At 31.4% G+C, this 18,158-nt stretch overlaps 2 protein-coding genes and 1 long non-coding RNA gene across 4 annotated transcripts; 2 read left to right on the top strand and 1 right to left on the bottom strand.

Annotated features, from left to right (window-relative positions):
• Positions 1-4,098: 4,098 nt before the first annotated feature.
• On the bottom strand, positions 4,099-6,586 carry LOC140954751 (uncharacterized). Its single transcript, XR_012168256.1, has 3 exons — positions 6,452-6,586; positions 6,279-6,325; positions 4,099-5,695 (listed from the first exon to the last, which is right to left on the bottom strand). It is a non-coding gene; the product is annotated as an uncharacterized lncRNA (long non-coding RNA).
• Positions 6,587-9,100: 2,514 nt separating this feature from the next.
• On the top strand, positions 9,101-11,065 carry LOC118052533 (polyubiquitin). The gene is made up of 2 exons (XM_035063531.2): positions 9,101-9,268; positions 10,028-11,065. Exon 2 carries the CDS (start codon positions 10,028-10,030, stop codon positions 10,943-10,945), a length of 918 nt encoding a protein of 305 aa, XP_034919422.1. The 5' UTR covers positions 9,101-9,268; the 3' UTR covers positions 10,946-11,065.
• A 628-nt stretch (positions 11,066-11,693) lies between these two features.
• LOC118052532 (protein ABA AND ROS SENSITIVE 1) lies at positions 11,694-16,557 on the top strand. 2 transcript variants are annotated; one of them, XM_035063530.2, is made up of 7 exons: positions 11,694-12,019; positions 12,715-12,814; positions 13,306-13,516; positions 14,639-14,927; positions 15,693-15,768; positions 15,882-15,928; positions 16,050-16,557. In XM_035063530.2, the coding sequence occupies exons 1-7, from the start codon at positions 11,934-11,936 to the stop codon at positions 16,228-16,230; spliced, it is 990 nt and encodes a 329-aa protein (XP_034919421.1). In that variant the 5' UTR covers positions 11,694-11,933; the 3' UTR covers positions 16,231-16,557. The 2 variants fall into 2 exon arrangements, with proteins under 2 accessions (XP_034919421.1, XP_034919420.1); XM_035063529.2 differs by having other exon boundaries at positions 11,702-12,019; positions 14,633-14,927.
• Positions 16,558-18,158: the final 1,601 nt, after the last annotated feature.

Below are 18,158 nucleotides of genomic sequence, written 5' to 3'. Positions count from 1 at the left end.
TATTTCTCTGTTTTTTTAGTAACTAAAAAATCGATAGTTACCTCTACTTTTTATATTTATATTTGGTCAAATCAATACCATACTCTTAATATCATTTCATCAACTCTTTTACTATTTTAAATTATATAGAGGATAAATATCATGACTGTTTGTATGATATGATATGACATAATATAATATAATATGTAATGTTTGGAGGATGTCAAATCACCTTTGATTTGATTATGGTGGATGGATATTTTTATCTTGTTTTATTTTTTAAAAATATATTTTATTGAAAATTTATTAAAAAAAAATTAAAAATATGATAACAAACTAAAAATATATATTAATTAATATTTTTTACATTAAATATATTTTAAAAAATATCTAAAAAAAAATTATTACACTTTCAAAACTAGAAGAATTGCTTTGACTAAATTAATAAAAAACGTAAAGAGATTAAATACTAATTTCTTACCAATAATATTTGTTTGGTTTACATCCTTTTCTTTAATTTTTCCTTTCCAATCAGTACTCTCTATTTACCATATAATCATAAAAAGAAAAGAAAGAAAAATGTCAATTTAATTTTCCATATTCATCCACACTGTTGCGTTACGTATTGAGATGGACTTTGGAACCACCACCATGATTTGCCATTCCATTATTGATCCCTTGCTATATATAATAGTTAGAGTAATAGCTTGTTTGAGATTTTAATTACGAGAAGTTTTTAAAAAATATTTTTATTTGGAAATAATTTAAATAATATTTGATATTTTTAAAATTTTAAAATAAATTTGGAATTTTTTTTTAAAAAAATGAAAAATTTTCAAAAATAATGTAGATAAACAAACACATCATATGTTTTCATTTTACCTTTAGCTAATTCTAACTTCCTGTCTCTCTTTTTTTGCTGTTTGTTTCCATCATAGGGACACCTTTCACGCATCATGGTTCGATGCAAGGTTCAATGCATCTCTTCATCAAATCAAAGTCATTATATTATATCATAAACCTAAAAAGCTCGATGTGTTACTGTGCGGTGATGCATAGTGAAACTACTTTTTTGCTATTGGATGAAAAATAAAATTAAAGCATATTATTCCTTTCGGATCGTTTATTTGCCATGCTCTTCGTGCCTAAAAGTGCCTTGCCTTTTAATTGATGCCCAATTTTATAAAATTATATTTAGTCTTATCAATTGCAAAAATTAAGATAACCATCCCTATATTTTATTTTTTTTGTCATAGAACGTGAAAACATACACTTTGACCTCTAAATTTTGTATTTCTTCATTTTTTGTTTTTTTATGATTTGGCTTTTCAGCCCTAAATTTCATATGTTTTGGGTTTCAATCACTAGGGTTTGGCAGAAGAGTGAAGATCCCTGAAAAATAGAAGAGGAAAAGGAAAGTTGTGGGTTCACTGCATTTAACCCATTTAAAAAAAATTTAAAACCCAACTGATCAGTTTTAATTTGATTCGGTTTGATTTGATTATTTTATATTAAAATTAAAAAAATTATATTCTTTTTTGGATTTTTTTTTTACTTTATGATAGATTTCAGTTTTGATTTAGTTAAGTTTATTTTTAATTAAATTGGTTTGATTCAGTTGAGGTTTTTTGGTTTCAGTCTTATGAAACCGAACTAAATATTTTTTAAAATATTTTAATTGTTTTAATCAAATTTTTTTATAATTTATTTATTTATTTATTTTTAATTTTTCTAGTTAATTGATTTATCGTTTTTTTACTCAGCCTTAGAGATAACGCATCATTTATTTTAACTTGTTTTTAAGAACTAATGCACGTTATCAACCCTTAAGTTATTGTTTAATTTTGGCATAGTTATCAAATAATGTTAAGCATTTTTATAGGAATGTTAAGATTTTCTTTTTCATTTGTGTGCAAATAAAATTAAAACTTTGTTTATGAATATCTAATGAAGATAATTATTTTTTTGTTATTAAATAGATATTTAAAAAGTTTTTTTTTTTCAATCACATATAAAAGGGTAATCATTGAGCAGCAATGCTCGAGAGAAGCGAGAATGTTTTCAGGAATTTTAATCCTTTTTATATGCATAACATTCCAAAAACTACAGCTTAATCCCCGAGGTAACTTGGTGACTGGAAAACATGATTGCTGCACAGCCTGGCTAACCATATCTGGTGTTTGCGCGTGACCACACCGGACAAAATATAAGGCCCTGTTTTTTATGCCCTAAAAGAGAAAAATCGGGACCATCAGTGATCATACCATACAAGCCTGCAGGCACTTTCTTTTGAAAATAAGGGTTAAGATTCAGTTAATTTAAAAATATATTTTTTTATTTAAAAATTTATTTTTAACATTAATATATCAAAATAATTTAAAAACACAAAAAAATTAAAATTTTTAAAAAACACTTTTAAAACACAAAAACAAATAGACTTATAATCTATACAGTAAATATTTGAGATTGAGATATAAAATATTTTTTTAGAATACTTCTCACTTTAAAATATATTAAAATAAATTTTTAATTATTTTTTTTATTTATCGTGTCATAATCTAAATGATTATTTTATTAATATATCAATCAATTATTATATATATAAAAAGTCAATCAGTTTTCTTTCTCTTAACAACTAATTAAGCTACAATATATCTTGTCTAAAATAGTTCTATATATGGTATCACTAGCTAACAATATAAAAAAAATTATTTTATATTTTAAATATTTTATATTTTTAAAAATTTATTCTTAACATTAATATATAAAAATAATTTAAAAACATAAAAAAAAAATTAATTTTACAAAAATACTTTTAAAACCCAAAAACAAACAGACTCTTAATCTATACAATAAATATTTGAGATTAAAACATAAAATATTTTTTTAAGACGCTTTTCACTTTAAAATATATTAAAATAAATTTTTTATTTAATTTTTTTAGTTCATCCTGTTTTTTCCTGTCATTATCTGAATGATTATTTTATGAATAAATCATTCAATTAGTATATATATATATAAATATATAAATCAATGGATTTTCTTTCTCTTAACACCTAATTAAGCTACAATATATCTTGTCTAAAATAGTTCTATATTTGGTATCACTAGCTAACAATCAGATTGACGTCGATGGATTGCCTTCATTCCCTTCACTTAGATATATTTTTTTAAAAATGGAAAGCATGCACGAACAAGAAAAGAGAGGGTGAAAATCATGGAGTACCCATTTCAGACGTTTATGGACGGACCCTTCAAGCAATATGTTGCAATGAGTTTTGCCTCTGTTTCCATGGAAGGGCAAGCAATGAATCACTGCTCAAGATCTTCTTCTTCTTCTAACGTATTTCTTTTTAATCTTATTTGCTTAATTTGTGCTAAATCTCCATCAAAAAGTTCATAAACCAAGCTTGAACAGTACTGTTTTTTGAGTTGAATGCACGTTCCTCAGACTTAAGACTTCATCTATCTTGTTGTTCGATATAGCACTGAATTACAAAATATATATATATATATATATATATATATATATATATGATTATTAAGCTGTAATTATCAATATTTATAACATAGGAGAGAGAGATAGAAGAAGAAAAGATAAAGTCTAGACATAATAAAAATGATAGGAATTTCTTTTCTTTTCAAACAAAGATACTTTTTCAAATTTCTATCCCTCTTGTTTCTCTTATACTGAAGTGAATGATAATTACAGCTTGGGCTAGTATCTTGGGATTTCTCCTAAATTATCAGTCCATTAATTGGTGTGTACAATATATTTTTACTTGTAAAATTTATTTTATTCCTTGTAAAATTTGAAAGGAATAAAGTCAATTTTATAAGTTTATTCCTTTTACTTTCCAACTCATCCATTTTCAGTCCCTTTAATTTTAAAAAATTTCTCTTTCCATCCAAAACTATATTTCTCGATTTATGTTTTAAGCTAACAGTGAGAAAATTACAAAATTTTGATGATAAAAAAAAATATTATTGTTCGACACCGATTATAATCATCATAATAATTGATTTTAATATCAACAACTATTTGATTAGAGAAGTTCCGCTAGGGTTTTCTTTTACTTTTAAATTATTTGAGATAATAGATTTTACCTTCATAAATCTTTAGGTTTTGGGTTAATTTTTTATTTTTGAACCGTTTTTTCAAGTTTTTTGAATGCATAAATGAGTTTATATAAATTTTTATGTTTTTTTATTTATTTTTGGATAAAAAAATAGTTAAAAATAATTTTTTAGATGTAAAATACTTGTGCCTCGACTCTCTGGTCGTGGAATCTTGGCATAGCATGCGATGTATTGCCTATTTTTTCTTCAAAAAAGGCTACAAATGATGATAAGAACAAAAAAAAAAATCAAGGCTTAAGTGCATAAGCTTCGGCTAGCATCTCGCACTCATTGACTTTTTTTTATTAAGGCTCAGGCATATTGGGCCACTTAGGATTGTGTATCTGGGTAATGTTTTTCTTCTAATTTTTTTTAATTGGTTTATTTTTAATATGTTTTCATTTATGTAATTATTATGATCTTAAATAAATATCCAATTATTTTGTTGATGCTTGATTTTATAAATATTTATTTTTGTTGTTTTTTTCTAAAAGTCCAAATTGCATTTACACCCACCAAGTGATCGGATTAACCTCAATGCAATTTACATTTTTTTCCATTAGAAAATATGTTATCAGCACCTAATTCTTCTTTTTTTTTTTTTTTGGCAGTTCAATAATTTTTTTTTCAATTTTGGCCCATCAATTTTTTTATTTAATTATTTAGCATTGTGTTAATTTAAGATTAGTCTTGGTGATTTGTTTTTCATGCTCATGTATAGTGATCTCACAGTGTCAAGAAAATGTTTCGTCACCAAGTTATATAATCCTTTTTTCACAAAAGGAGAATCTAAATCAATTTACCTGCATTAAGTCCCATTGATTCTGATGCCGAACTTGGAGATCACCCATGTTGTTTTGCAGAAGTAAAGTAAAGAAAGATGAGACTGTATGATTTGCAGTGACATTACAATGAAGTCTGAGTGCTTCTGATCAGAGTTCTGTCAGGACCTTGCTGATTTTGACCATGTGTCTGATGTACTCATTTATCTCTTCTCTGAAAAACATGCTTAACATACACCTAATAACAATCTCCAGATAATTGAATGTATAGAGAGGAATCTGGAACTTGATGCCCATTTATCTGATTCATTGCTACTGAATCCCTACACGCATCTGATTCATTTTTCCGATGGAATCCTCCCCACTGAAGAACTTCACCTGTTGGTTAGGTCACATGAGTGCCACTCCATCTTCACTTCCTGGGGTTACTCGTGGAATCGTTCCGTAGCTGCTAACATCTCATCCATAACACTAACTGGAACTCCATGATTAACAATTTGAAAGAAACCCTATTCTTCTGATGCTTTGACCACCTCAGGTCTCCAACAACTCTCCAACCCTTCGAAGTCTATGATTGGAACCTGAAGACTGCAAGTCTCGGATGATGATTTCTGGACATTCGCTGGCGGGTGGACAAATAAACAGGGAATCTTGGTCACACTAGAGTCCATTAGTCCCTTAACACAAGCTTTTAAAGCATCAAATGCCTTCACTTCCCTAGCTCTATCGCCGAAGGACCCATCTTCAGGTATGGACTTTACAGCATTGGAACTCACGACTTCGATGATTGCAAAAGTGGATACTGATAATTTTCCCTGTGTAATTTTTTTTTTCCTGGTGTCAGAAGCGGATGGGGAATAGTGAGAAGGAGATGCATCTATTAAAATAGAGCAGCCAAGTTGCCATAATTCAAGAACGAAAAAAATGTTGAAAAATGGAAATCAAAAACGACAAGAGACCCATTGTCGGAATCTCAGCTCTTAAGATTCAGGCTTGGAGGTCATATGTACTGAGCTATCCAACTTATTTTTAGGACCTGCCATGGATGTAAATTTTAGAGGTCCGAGGAGGAGGGAAAGAGACCCGGAGGACGGTGTCGTTAAGATTCCAAAATTTCCACTAGCAGGTGTAAAACTAATCTAGTCCAATGGCATGTTTCGAGTTATTCAAGTCACTATCAAAACTGTATCATACAAGTAAATTGAGGAGGTTGGAAGAGGAGGGAAGAGACCAGTACACCTAAAGTACAACCCTAGACTTCAATTAAGACCTCATTTCCGACTTATGATTCTGCTCTTTAGTATTTGAAAAGAGGCATTCAAGAAATGCCAGAAACTATCAAGAACAAACAAAAACTGAATAATAAATACTAAGAAAGCAAATCAGAGAGCAACTAACCAGCATTCGATTCACTAACCCTTTCACAGCATTCCTTTGCTACCCTTCTGTAACAACACAAACAAAACGAATCAATTCAAACAAAAGATTCAAACTTTAAGAAAATCCTTTTTCTTAATTTTTCCAACTTTTGATTGGAAGAAGCTTGAGAATGAATAGAATAGAAACAGAACCTAAGAGAGCTCCAGCTCCCACTCGTACTTTCAAATACTTCAGTCTCTCCTCCATTGCTTTCTCTTAATTTTCACTCTTCTTCTGCTTCTCAGCCTCAGGGTTTGCCAAGCAGAACAAAGTAGCAGTTGGTTTTTTTTTTTAAGACAACGGATACAGGCAACAGGGTTAAAGTGATTTTTAAAACACAAAAACAAAAACTATTACCTATCAAGCTCCTAATGTTCCAACTCTAACAGTTAAGGCATAGAAATAAAATCAGGACTGCTCATGACTCAGTTAGGTGAGTTAATCTAGTTGATCAAAACAATAATGTTATTTTAATTTGTTTTAAAAAAGAGTTGGTCAACTTCTAAATATAAAACCCAACTAGTGTAAATTATCGACTAACGATTCACCGATTTGACTTATAGTAAGTTATGTTTGTTTCTTGAAAAGCAGTTTCCGGAAAACTATTTTTCAAACTTTCATGTGTTTGTTTGTCATTAGAAAAGTTGGTCAACGAAAAACATTTTTTAGTCAACGGAAAATATATTCCAATCAATGAAAAACATTTTCTAGTCAATTTCAGTCAAAGAAAAATTTGACTTGATTTTCAGGAAAGTTTTTCCTGAAAAATTTGAGGGGAAAACACTTTCCGAAAGTTGTGAAAAATTTAAAAATATCATTATTTGCTGATTATATCAAATTTGATCCTCAAACTTTTAATTGCTATATATATATTTTTTTTTTGAATATTTTTTTTTTTAGTTTTTTGTATCTATCAAATTTGGTCTTCAATTTTTTATTGTTACTTATTTTATTTGAAATAATTTATGAAATATTTTTATTTTATTTTTAGATTTGATCTCTTTATTTTATTTTTTATTTTATTTGAGATAATTTATGAAATTATATATTTTTTCAATTTCATTCTCATTCAACTTTTTAATTTGTAAGATTTGTTCCTTATTATTTTAATAAACTTGAGAAAAATAAAATATTAATAAGTTATTTTTCAGCTCATTTTCCATGACATAACCAAACACTGGAAAATGTTTTCCAACTCATTTTTCATTACATTACCAAATATCAGAAAATACTTTCTCGAAATTCACTTTCCTCATAATTTATTTTTCAAAAAAAATTATTTTTCAACAAATAAACAGAGCCTTAACTTCTATCATTTTGTTATGATAGAGATTTAGAAAGGGCAATACATATTATTGATTTTTTTTGCAAACAAATCAGTTTCTTAGATGTCCTAATTTTTTAAACAATAATAATTTTACACGATTTGTGAAACTTACAGAAACAATCAACAAATCTATATTCTAATTTAATTTTATATTTTAAAATATAGTAAATAGGATCTACAAATAGAATTAACTATTATACTAAAAGAATTTGGCTGAATCACATTGAATAGGGAACAAATATAAAAATTAAATTACATAAAAATTAAGGAATGAAATTTAAAACTAACTAAATAAAATAATTTAAAATGAAAAAAAAAATTAAAATAATGAGGATTATAATAAAAAATGAGATGACACCTATTTATTTTTTTAATTGAAAAGAAAATAAAAAAATAATTTAAAATAAAAAAAGAATAATTAAGAGAAATTTTAATTGTAGTTTTCATTCTCTTAATTATTCTTTTTTTATTTTAAATTATTTTTTAAATTGAAAAGAAAAATAAAAAAATAATTTAAAATAAACAAAGAATAATTAAGAGAATGAAAACTACAATTAAAATACAAAGTAAACAGAGTACTATCTTTTTAATTTGATTAGGCTAGCACGAATCCCAATGCATAAGAGAGAAAAGGGAACAGGAAAGAATAAATCTCACCGTCACGAAACACAATACATGCTCCGCTATATTGGAAGTCCAAAAGGACCTTGGATGATAATTTTAAAAGTTTTCGTTCAAAGTCCAGTAGAGTAATTTTATTGTGCTTAGAAATTAAAAATAACAATTTTTTTGTTTTATTTAAGGGTAGTGTAATCATTTAATTGTTTATTTTTAAATTGCAAAGACCAATTTATCCCTATATAAAAGAATAATAACTAATAAGTCCATGTGGAAAGACCTTTTTACTCTAATAATAAATTTAGTATTTTTAAGTAGAAAAGATAAAATTAAAAAAAAATATTTAAATAAATAATATTTTCACTCACATACTAAAATGTTTTTTATTTTTTATTTTAGTTTTAATCAAAAATAAATTAAAAAATTGTTCTTACATTACATTTTGTATTTCAATGAGCTTTTTATAATAGAGTATTCATGGAGACCGTAATCCTTCAACTCAAAAGTTAATTCTTCTAATACATAATTAAGTTTTAAGCAAGAATTCAGTAATGCGGTATGTAATTTTTTAAAAAATATTATTTAATAAAAAATATATTTATTTTTTTTTATTTTTAACATTAACATATTAAAACTAAACAAATAAAAAAAAAATAATTATATATATTTTCAAATACAAAATAATTTGAAAGTCACTTAAAACCACGGTGAAACACGTTTAATCAAATCCCGTAGAGCATGAGAAGAATCTAGACCCATCGTGGCGTGCAAGTCAAATTTTAATTCCGCACAGCACAGCTTTCAGATACCTTCACCACATTCTATAAATACCTCGTAAAACACGAGAAGAATCTGGACCCATCGTTGCGAGCAAGTTTCTATTAATTAAAGGCCACCGCACCGCTTTGAGAAACCTTCACCACGTCCTATAAATACCCAACTCCCATCCAGCTCCTCTCACTTGTGATTTCGTTGATAAATCTCTCTCTTTCAAGCTTTTTATCATTTTTCTTATTTAGCTAAGGTAATTTCTTCTTGAACTACTTTCGTTTTCTTTAATTATTCTCTCTATTCTCTTTAATTAATCTCTTAGGTTTTTTTATTTATCTGTCAAAATCTGTATTGTCAGAGAATTCATCTATGCTTGCCTTTTGATTGATTGATTAATTGAATTGAATCTTCTTAGGGTTTTTTTCAAGTTGTTGCTTGATTGTTTTTAAGCATCAAGAAATTCTGCATTTCTTCTGTTTTTGTTTTTATTTGAAGAGGATTTGTTCTTTATAATTGCTCTGTTTCGATGCTGGATTGTGCAATCTATGGAGGTGCTAATAATTTTCTTTCCAAGTTGGTTAATTTGGATTAGTTGAAGACAGTCCTAAGATTAGTGTGTATTAATGTTGGAAGTTTGATCTGTCTTTGTTTTATATTTTGAAAAAAGAAACTTTTAAAAGATTTTGTTCACTTGAATTTGGGGATTAGGATGATATCTTTTGCTTAATCTTGTTAGGGTTTTTTAAGTTCTTGCTTTTTTAGAGTCTGTTTTGGTTTCTTTCTCTTAAATCTTTTTAGGGTTTTTGAAATTGTTGCTTGTTTAGGGTCTGTTTTGATTTCTTTTAGTTTTATCATTTTAGGGTTTTCGAAGTTCTTGCTTGATGAGGGTCTATTTAGATTTCTTTTGCTTAATCTTTTTAGGGTTTTGTTATAGTTTAATTTATTTATTTTTTAAATCTTTTGATCTTGAATTACAGAGGTACTCATGATTTTTTATCTTTGGGTGTAACAGATGCAGATATTTGTTAAGACTCTTACTGGCAAGACTATTACCCTTGAGGTGGAAAGCTCTGACACAATTGACAATGTGAAGACCAAGATCCAGGACAAGGAAGGGATCCCACCAGATCAGCAAAGGCTTATCTTTGCTGGCAAACAGCTTGAAGATGGAAGGACCCTTGCTGACTATAATATTCAGAAGGAATCTACTCTGCATTTGGTGCTCCGTCTGCGCGGTGGGATGCAGATTTTTGTCAAGACCTTGACAGGAAAGACAATTACTTTGGAGGTGGAAAGCTCGGATACCATTGATAATGTCAAGACAAAGATCCAAGATAAGGAGGGAATTCCACCAGATCAGCAGAGGCTCATCTTTGCTGGGAAACAACTTGAAGATGGTCGCACCCTTGCAGACTATAATATCCAGAAGGAATCAACTCTGCACTTGGTGCTCCGACTGCGTGGTGGGATGCAGATTTTTGTGAAAACCCTCACTGGAAAAACTATCACCTTGGAGGTGGAGAGCTCGGATACTATTGATAACGTCAAGACAAAGATCCAAGATAAGGAAGGGATCCCACCGGACCAGCAAAGGTTGATTTTTGCTGGAAAACAGCTGGAGGATGGTCGCACCCTTGCAGACTACAATATTCAGAAGGAATCGACTCTGCATTTGGTGCTCCGTCTGCGTGGTGGGATGCAGATTTTTGTCAAGACATTGACAGGAAAGACCATTACTCTCGAGGTGGAAAGCTCCGATACCATTGATAACGTGAAGGCAAAGATCCAAGACAAGGAGGGGATCCCACCTGACCAGCAGAGGTTGATCTTTGCTGGTAAGCAGTTGGAAGATGGACGTACCCTGGCAGACTACAATATCCAAAAGGAGTCCACATTGCACCTTGTCCTCCGCCTTCGTGGTGGTTTCTGAGTCGTTATTCTGTGATTGATCCATCTCCTGTCAGTCTTTACTACTTTTGCAAAGTTGTAGAACTGTTTCTGGATGAATAAATGTTGAGTTGGCCGGAACGAGCATTTTAGTCTCTTGATATTCTCGGTGTCTCTAATGCATTTTAGCCTCAATATATAAATCTTTCTTCTTGTATAAATTTTTACTCTTCCTTCGAAATGTTTTTGCTAAATCACATCGTGACGAGGGTATAAATGCAAAGTGCACTTATTCTTCCTTGCTATACGCATAAAAATCTCACAAACCAGTGCTAAAAATTGCAATCGAAAATGAAATGATTGTGATTCAAACCCAAAGATAGCAGCACTTGTTCCTCTATGCCCTGTGCTGTCTCATTACCTGCTCCTCTTCCTATCCCTGTCATCATTCATTACAAATTTGTTTAATAATAAGCATTACTTGAGTATTGATAGCAATGTTATTAAATCTGGCTCAAACATGGTGAGTAGATTGAAAATTGAAATAATATTTTTTAAAAAAAAAAATTTGAAGTGAAGTAAAGAAAAAAAAATTAAAATTTCTTTAAAAACATCTTTTTTTTTTTTAAAAAAAGCTCTACTTGCCTATATCTTCTGAGAATTTACTTTATATAATTTCATCTGACTTTTTATTATATAAAAAAATATAAATCAAAACTGACGTTTTTTTTTCTTAAAACCATGGCAGTTATTTAGATGGTTCTTAATTGGGCCTGGTTTATTCAAATTGGGCCAAATTATCATCCCAATTTTCCTGGATTTTAACCACCTCCCCCCGCTGAAGTTATTTGGGCCCATTACCCATTCAAATAAAATTGCCATGTTTATAAAAAATTTAAAATTCTCAAAAAATTCCGATATCTTAATCCACAAAATAAAAATTAAGAAAAAAAAGAGAGAATCTTTGTCCGAGCAAAGAAGAGAGGACGAGAGGAACAAGAAGAAGAAGAAGACGCCAGCCCGATTTTCCAATGGATGCAGCGAAGAAGAAGGCACTGTTTCGATCCAAACTGAACGCCCAAAGGAAAGAGAAGAAAATCGATTCTCCTCTTGTTAGGTACACCCTATTTTGAAATTTCTTTAATTGATTCCATGTAGAGTTTGAATGTAGCAAATAATAGTATCTAAGCATGGGGGGTTAGTGTTTTAAGTTAGAATTTCAGCAGTTTATAAGAAACCCGTTTTGTTATTATGATTCTTTCTCTGGTTTCTGTTTAGATTTTTGGATGGCGGGTTTGATGGGTTGGTGTTGCTGAAGTAGTTGTTGAAGTTAAAAAGACTGCAAAATGAGGTTGACGGAATACATGGGTTACCTTGTTTTACTTTTTTGAGTCATTTTCTAGTGAGGGTTTTGATCAAATAAAAAAACAAATGGTGTTATTTGATGTTTATGCTGATGTAACGAAATCGTGGGTTATGTGAGTATATAAAAAAGATGAACTTTTTTTGTACAAGTGTGGTGATGTCAGTTTTAGCTGTGATTGAGATGGCGCTATGGTGTATTATGGAGAAATGGTAGTTGGCTTTTCGGTACATATGATGGAGAAACAGTGGAGAATCACTTGTGATATATAATTTCAGCATTATGCTTTTGGTGTTATGATGTTTTTGGTTATTTGTCTCTGAAAATTGAGACTTTCAGATGCACAATGTTTTTTTTTTTTTTTTTTTTAATATTTTTATTGCTACTCTCTTTTGTTTACTTATCAGAATGAAGTTTTTACCTATCTTTCTTTCTTGTACAATATACAGGTACAATGAATTGGATCAACCAGTTTGTAGGGTTTGCGATGTTGTTTTGAAATCTGAATTCCAGTGGGATGCTCACCAAGCTTCTCGTAAACATATCGAGGTAATATAGAGATATCTCAATCCCCTTTTCTGTTACAAATGATTTTTGGATAACACTGTTGGGAAATTAGCCATAATTATAGACATAATAAATTTGGGATACCGCATTTTTTATGGTGAGAATCTTCTGCTAGGTAAAAGAGCTTCGACAATTGAACATGATCCTTTGCTCTTTAGTTAGAAGCTTGAAAACTCCTGAAAATGTGTCTTGGTTGTAGTTGAACTTCAATTTAAGCCATCTCAATAGCAATGTGACATAAGTAACACTGGCACTAGAGTGTTATTTCATTCTAATTGGGAAATTTGCCAATAGAAATTTCAAGGTAATAGTGATAGAAATACTTCAGCAAATACTCCTATATATGTATTGCATTCTGCTACAAGGTATATAGCTACCATTCCTGCTTGAGGATGCATTTCGAATCACTTGTGTTTTCATTTTTCTGTGTTTCCAGACTGACCATGCACTAACTGTTGGGTTATTTTGGACAGGCAATAAATAACATCAAAGCGAATGCAGCTCGATTAAAGAATGTTAACAATGCAAAATCTGAACCCTCTGCAGTGTCAACTGGATCCAAACATGCAGATAATGCTCAGCTGCAAGATGCAAAATCCGAGTCATTGACACAATTGCCCAGACCTCAGTCGGCACTTCCTCCAGATTTTTTTGATAATAAAGAGGCAAAGAGACAAAAAACTGGTACAATAGTACTTTTTTTTCTTTTTTTGGTTCATTTGAATTCCTTAGGCAAAATAAATAAATCAATCAAGTGGCCATTATGTCATGGATATGATGTAATTTATTTTTGAAAATAGAAATAAAGAAAAATTATGCTTTAGTTTAGTGATGAGAAGATCAAGATCAATCCATCTCAATCTACAAAAATGACTTCTTTCTATCTAGATTGTTGGTGAAAGAGGAAAAGAGCAATTCAGTGAATCCGAAAGAAGTGGTATGATGGGAAATATCTTTTTGAATTTTATTGAGAAGCAATTTTGACATAGTTGTGTAAAGTATCACATCTTACTTCAAACAGTGTCATTGTTAAATGGTCCTGCAACTTTAAATGAATGAGAGCAATATTTACATTTAAGATGCAACTGAGGTCTTCGTGAAAGTATGATATTTGTTTCCTAGCTGTCATTTCCTTGGAATTCCAGGCGAAATTACATAGGCTCTTTTAACATTTTCATCCTGCATCATGTGTTGATATCTACAAATTTGTTTCCATTACCTCTTTCCTTAATTTCCAGCCACCTTTTAGGCACATAAAATTTATCTTATGCATTATAGATTGTAACCGTGCCCTCGATCCTCTCTTCCACCACATAACTCCCCCAAAGGCATGATGTTTTCCCTCCTGACTACACCTGCTCCCTTTGCCTGTTTTAACAATCCCCTCTTCAACCTTTTTTGTCCCCTTGCATGCAGTAGTTGATCATTAAACTTCAGTCTAAAAATTGATAAAGATTTTACACATGAAGATAACCTTCAACCTACCACATGATAAATCACTCGCATAATGCTATCCATGCAAATTTTATTTTTTGGGCTCTTCATATAAAGTAATTTTAGTTGCGGTAGCACCCTCTAATTGCTTTACCTGATGAAGTCATTAACCTAAAATAGAACCTTTTATTCCCTGTTTCCCTTCTTTGTCTATGCTAGTTTTCATCATGTTATTGTTGTTTCCATGTTTGCATTGAACCTGTGCTTCTGTCATTCTCAGCAATATGTTCAATATGTTGTCCTTAAAAGTATTTGGCACTGGCTGTTGGACGAGTATGAACTTTATGACTAAAATATTGCATTTAGGTGCAGATGCTGTCAAGCCATCTGAGCTAGATTCATCTTCAAAGCCAGCCGGTTCTATTCAAAGTAAGGCTACACGGTCTCTCTTGGAAGATGAGACTGGTGGACTGCCCAGTGGTAATCATCTGCAGACAAAAAATACTGAGGATGCTCGGGGGATTACAAACACACCCACACCCACTGAAATTTCTGACTCACAAGCCAAGCAAGGACAAGGAGCTCTTCCTGAAGGCTTCTTTGATAACAAGGAAGCTGATTTACGTGCTCGTGGTATTAAGCCTGTCAAGCCAGATGTCAAGTAAGTTGTCTATTATTATATCTTATTTGTGGCAATCCTAGTTTCTTTAGACTGATGTTAAATAGGTCTCTTCTTCATTGCGATCTATTTCTTCTGTTTCCTGAATATCAAGTTTACTATAGGCATATCCAGTTGATGGTGAGAGAGAGAAAAGGCACAAAATATTCCATTTTATAGTGAGCACAAAGAAACTAGTCACATGCAAAATATGAAGAAGAATGAGAATGGATGTTAAGAACCAATGGGAACTAATGAAACTATTGTTTTCAAAACGTAGTTTTCTTGGTGTCTGTTTATGCAGTGCAGATTTGAAATCTTTAACTGCTAGTTAAACCAAACTGCTGAGTCTCGATATCATGAGTGTACATAAATTTTTGACATTCTCAAACAGTGATCAGTTTTTTTATCCTACATGATGAACTCTCTCTGCTACCCCACTCAATCTCTGTCTTGACCTTCTGGTCTTCTAAGAGAAGTATGCAAACCAGATGACTGTATGTGTGTTTATTGGAGGGTGCCTTTTCTTCCTTTTTTCCTTTGGAATAGTACCTCCCATGGAATTCTGTAGTACATTAGAAGTTTTTGTGTAGATATATATTTTGAGATGCCTTACAGTTTCCAGTATCTTGCATCTTCCTACTGAAGTTGCTGCATGTTATGTTTCCTCTTATAGCTCTTCAATGTGTTGTTGATATTCTTTCCATTATATTTTTATATTATTTTGGGATGCAGCGTAACCTTGTATTTATGTTAAATTCTGGTTAGTGATGAGTACAAGGAATTTGAAAAGCTGATCCAAGAAGACCTGCGGGAGGTGGATGACCGCTTGGAAGAAGAGGAGGTCTGGGCTTATCTATCCTAATACCAATCATTTTAGAATTAGTTCTATTTTCCGTTTAGACACTTGCCAACACAAGAAGCTCAAGTCCTTAATATGTTACATTGTAACTTCAGGTTGATGCAGCTGAAACTATCGAAGAAGCTGAATCATTGGAGCAGAAGTAAGCTCATTTTGGCCAAAATTCATTTTCTGCTGTCCTCAATAACATCATTGTTAGTTTGGTTGCTAATTATTCCTGCTTCTGCATTCAATTTTTTTTTTATATATCTCTGTTTTACCAGGACGTACAGAGAAAGAGTTGAATTGTTGAAAAAAAAGAAAATGGAGTTAATGGCCGCCAGGGCTTCCGAACGCAGCAAAGGTTCTGAGGTTGCCAGCAAAGAGTCTAGCCATGAAGATTCATCCAGCGACGATGACAGTGATGTAAATTTTGCAGTTGATTGGAGAGCTCAGCATTTATGAAACGACGTGGAGACATGACAAAATTTTCTGCTGGAGGGGACTGCTGCATGCTCATCTTTGTATGGTCATTGTATGGACATTAGTATAGCCTACGTAGTCTTTCCAGATGAAGAGTCCAAATTTTACAACACTAACAGGGAGCAAAATTTTCCATATTTACTGTATTGTAAATTAGGTTTTCAAACAACTAATTCAAATATGAATGCTTGTCATAAACTAAAAGGGAAGAGAAGGCATCATTTCAATTATCAGAGATGAATCTGTAAACTTTGAACCCTAACTCGCTCTTCAATTGCAATTGAAAAGAATCATGTTTATATTTTCCTACTTTTCATTTTAATATATATAAAATCGCCGTAGACCTTGCATGGTCATGGGTCACAAGCTGGCTGCCGAGTAAGATGATGAGTGATTGCCTTGTCACTCTTCAACTTCCGAAGTTTTGAACTTGTGACCATGGAAACTTGCTATGTGCTCAAACAATTAAATATTTTAGTGAATGGTGGCCTGCATTTTCTTCAATTTAGCTGTACATCCAATTGCTTCGGAGTTCAGAAATCTAGGATGAACAAGTTCTCTAAGAATTCGTTAGCAAAGTGGTTTTGACCGAACGACCATGATAATGAACCCGAAGCCACCGGGCTGAAGTTTGATTTTTTTTACTCCTGTTTAGTAAATGATGAAGAAAACATATTTATTAATCTAAACAGCCGGTTGATATTGAGATCTTATTTGTTATTGTAGTACTAATTATTTTTAACTTGAAAATATATTGAAACAATATATTTTTTATTTTTTAAAATTTATTTTGAGATAAGTATATGAAAATATATAAAAATATTAAAAAATATTTTTAAAAACATAAAAATAAATTAAGTTGCAAAGATGGGAGGGTGCCTAATCATGGTAATGATTAGTGCTATTTCTCCTCATTGACCTAACCATCCAAAGCCAACGTACTGATACAAAATGACAGACAGATATGTTCAATTCACTTTTCTTCAATGCTGAGATGATCAGATTGTACAAGGAAAGGACAGAGCTTAACCAATAACCATATTGTAATGGAGCTGAATCACTTTGACGTGGATATGTCAGGCCAGGGCTACCGTCAGCTGCTCCGGTGGCAATAACATTGTTTAGAAATGTGGAGATCACCCTTACCCCCCCCCTCCTTATCAAGACAAATGTCTAAACCTCTGCACTTGTGCTGGAGCCTAATGGCTTATTCTATAGGTTAGTGGTGGCCTGAGGAAATTATTCTCAAGTGCTTGGCTCCATGAAGTTATTTCTTAGTCCTTCATGTTTGAAAAATCTATAAGTTAGTCCATTAACTCTTGTTGATGTTTATTGATGCAACCATATTATTCGATAGTTTCACTCACATTTAACTAGTGTTTTGCCTATGTTTTATATATAAAATGCCTTGATATTCTTTGTTTTATGTTTTGAAGGCACTTTTGGATGAAAGATGCAAAAAGGAGTAAATTGAAGGTAATTGGCAGATTTGACGTTCAATCGATGTTTTGTGCAGAACGTGAGCTCTAAAGGTCAAAATGAAGTGATTCCAGTGGCATTAAAAAGCTAACATCCATACCTTTCTGGACATCTAAGGCAAGACAATAAAATAAGGAAGAGCATGGAAATCGCAGCTTTCAAAGTCAAATCTCGCAATCTGCCAGTGTTGACCTTCGGTCAGTCCGACTTGAATATCTAGAGCTACAAAAGTCCAATTGATGCAAACTCAATTGTTTTGGATTCCTGACTCAAAGGCCTATAAACGCTCCAAATTTCAGCCAAAAACGATGTCATATGAGGGAGATATGATTTTTCAAAGATGACAACTGAATTCTGCCAGCAAACAGGTTTCGTGAAGAAACGAGTCCAGATTACGTTCCGAAGCATCTAAACCGACATCCAAGTTTTTA

This window comes from Populus alba, chromosome 17, assembly GCF_005239225.2.
Source record: "Populus alba chromosome 17, ASM523922v2, whole genome shotgun sequence".
Taxonomy (NCBI): domain Eukaryota; kingdom Viridiplantae; phylum Streptophyta; class Magnoliopsida; order Malpighiales; family Salicaceae; genus Populus; species Populus alba.
This window is presented reverse-complemented; position numbering and strand designations above follow the sequence as displayed.

Coding starts and splice junctions, on each gene's coding strand:
- LOC118052532 (XM_035063529.2), top strand. CDS start 11,934: ATGGATGCAGCGAAGAAGAAGGCACTGTTTCGATCCAAACTGAACGCC. Junction 14,928..15,692: donor CCTGTCAAGCCAGATGTCAA/GTAAGTTGTCTA, acceptor AATTCTGGTTAG/TGATGAGTACAAGGAATTTG. Junction 15,769..15,881: donor ACCGCTTGGAAGAAGAGGAG/GTCTGGGCTTAT, acceptor TTGTAACTTCAG/GTTGATGCAGCTGAAACTAT.
- LOC118052533 (XM_035063531.2), top strand. CDS start 10,028: ATGCAGATATTTGTTAAGACTCTTACTGGCAAGACTATTACCCTTGAG.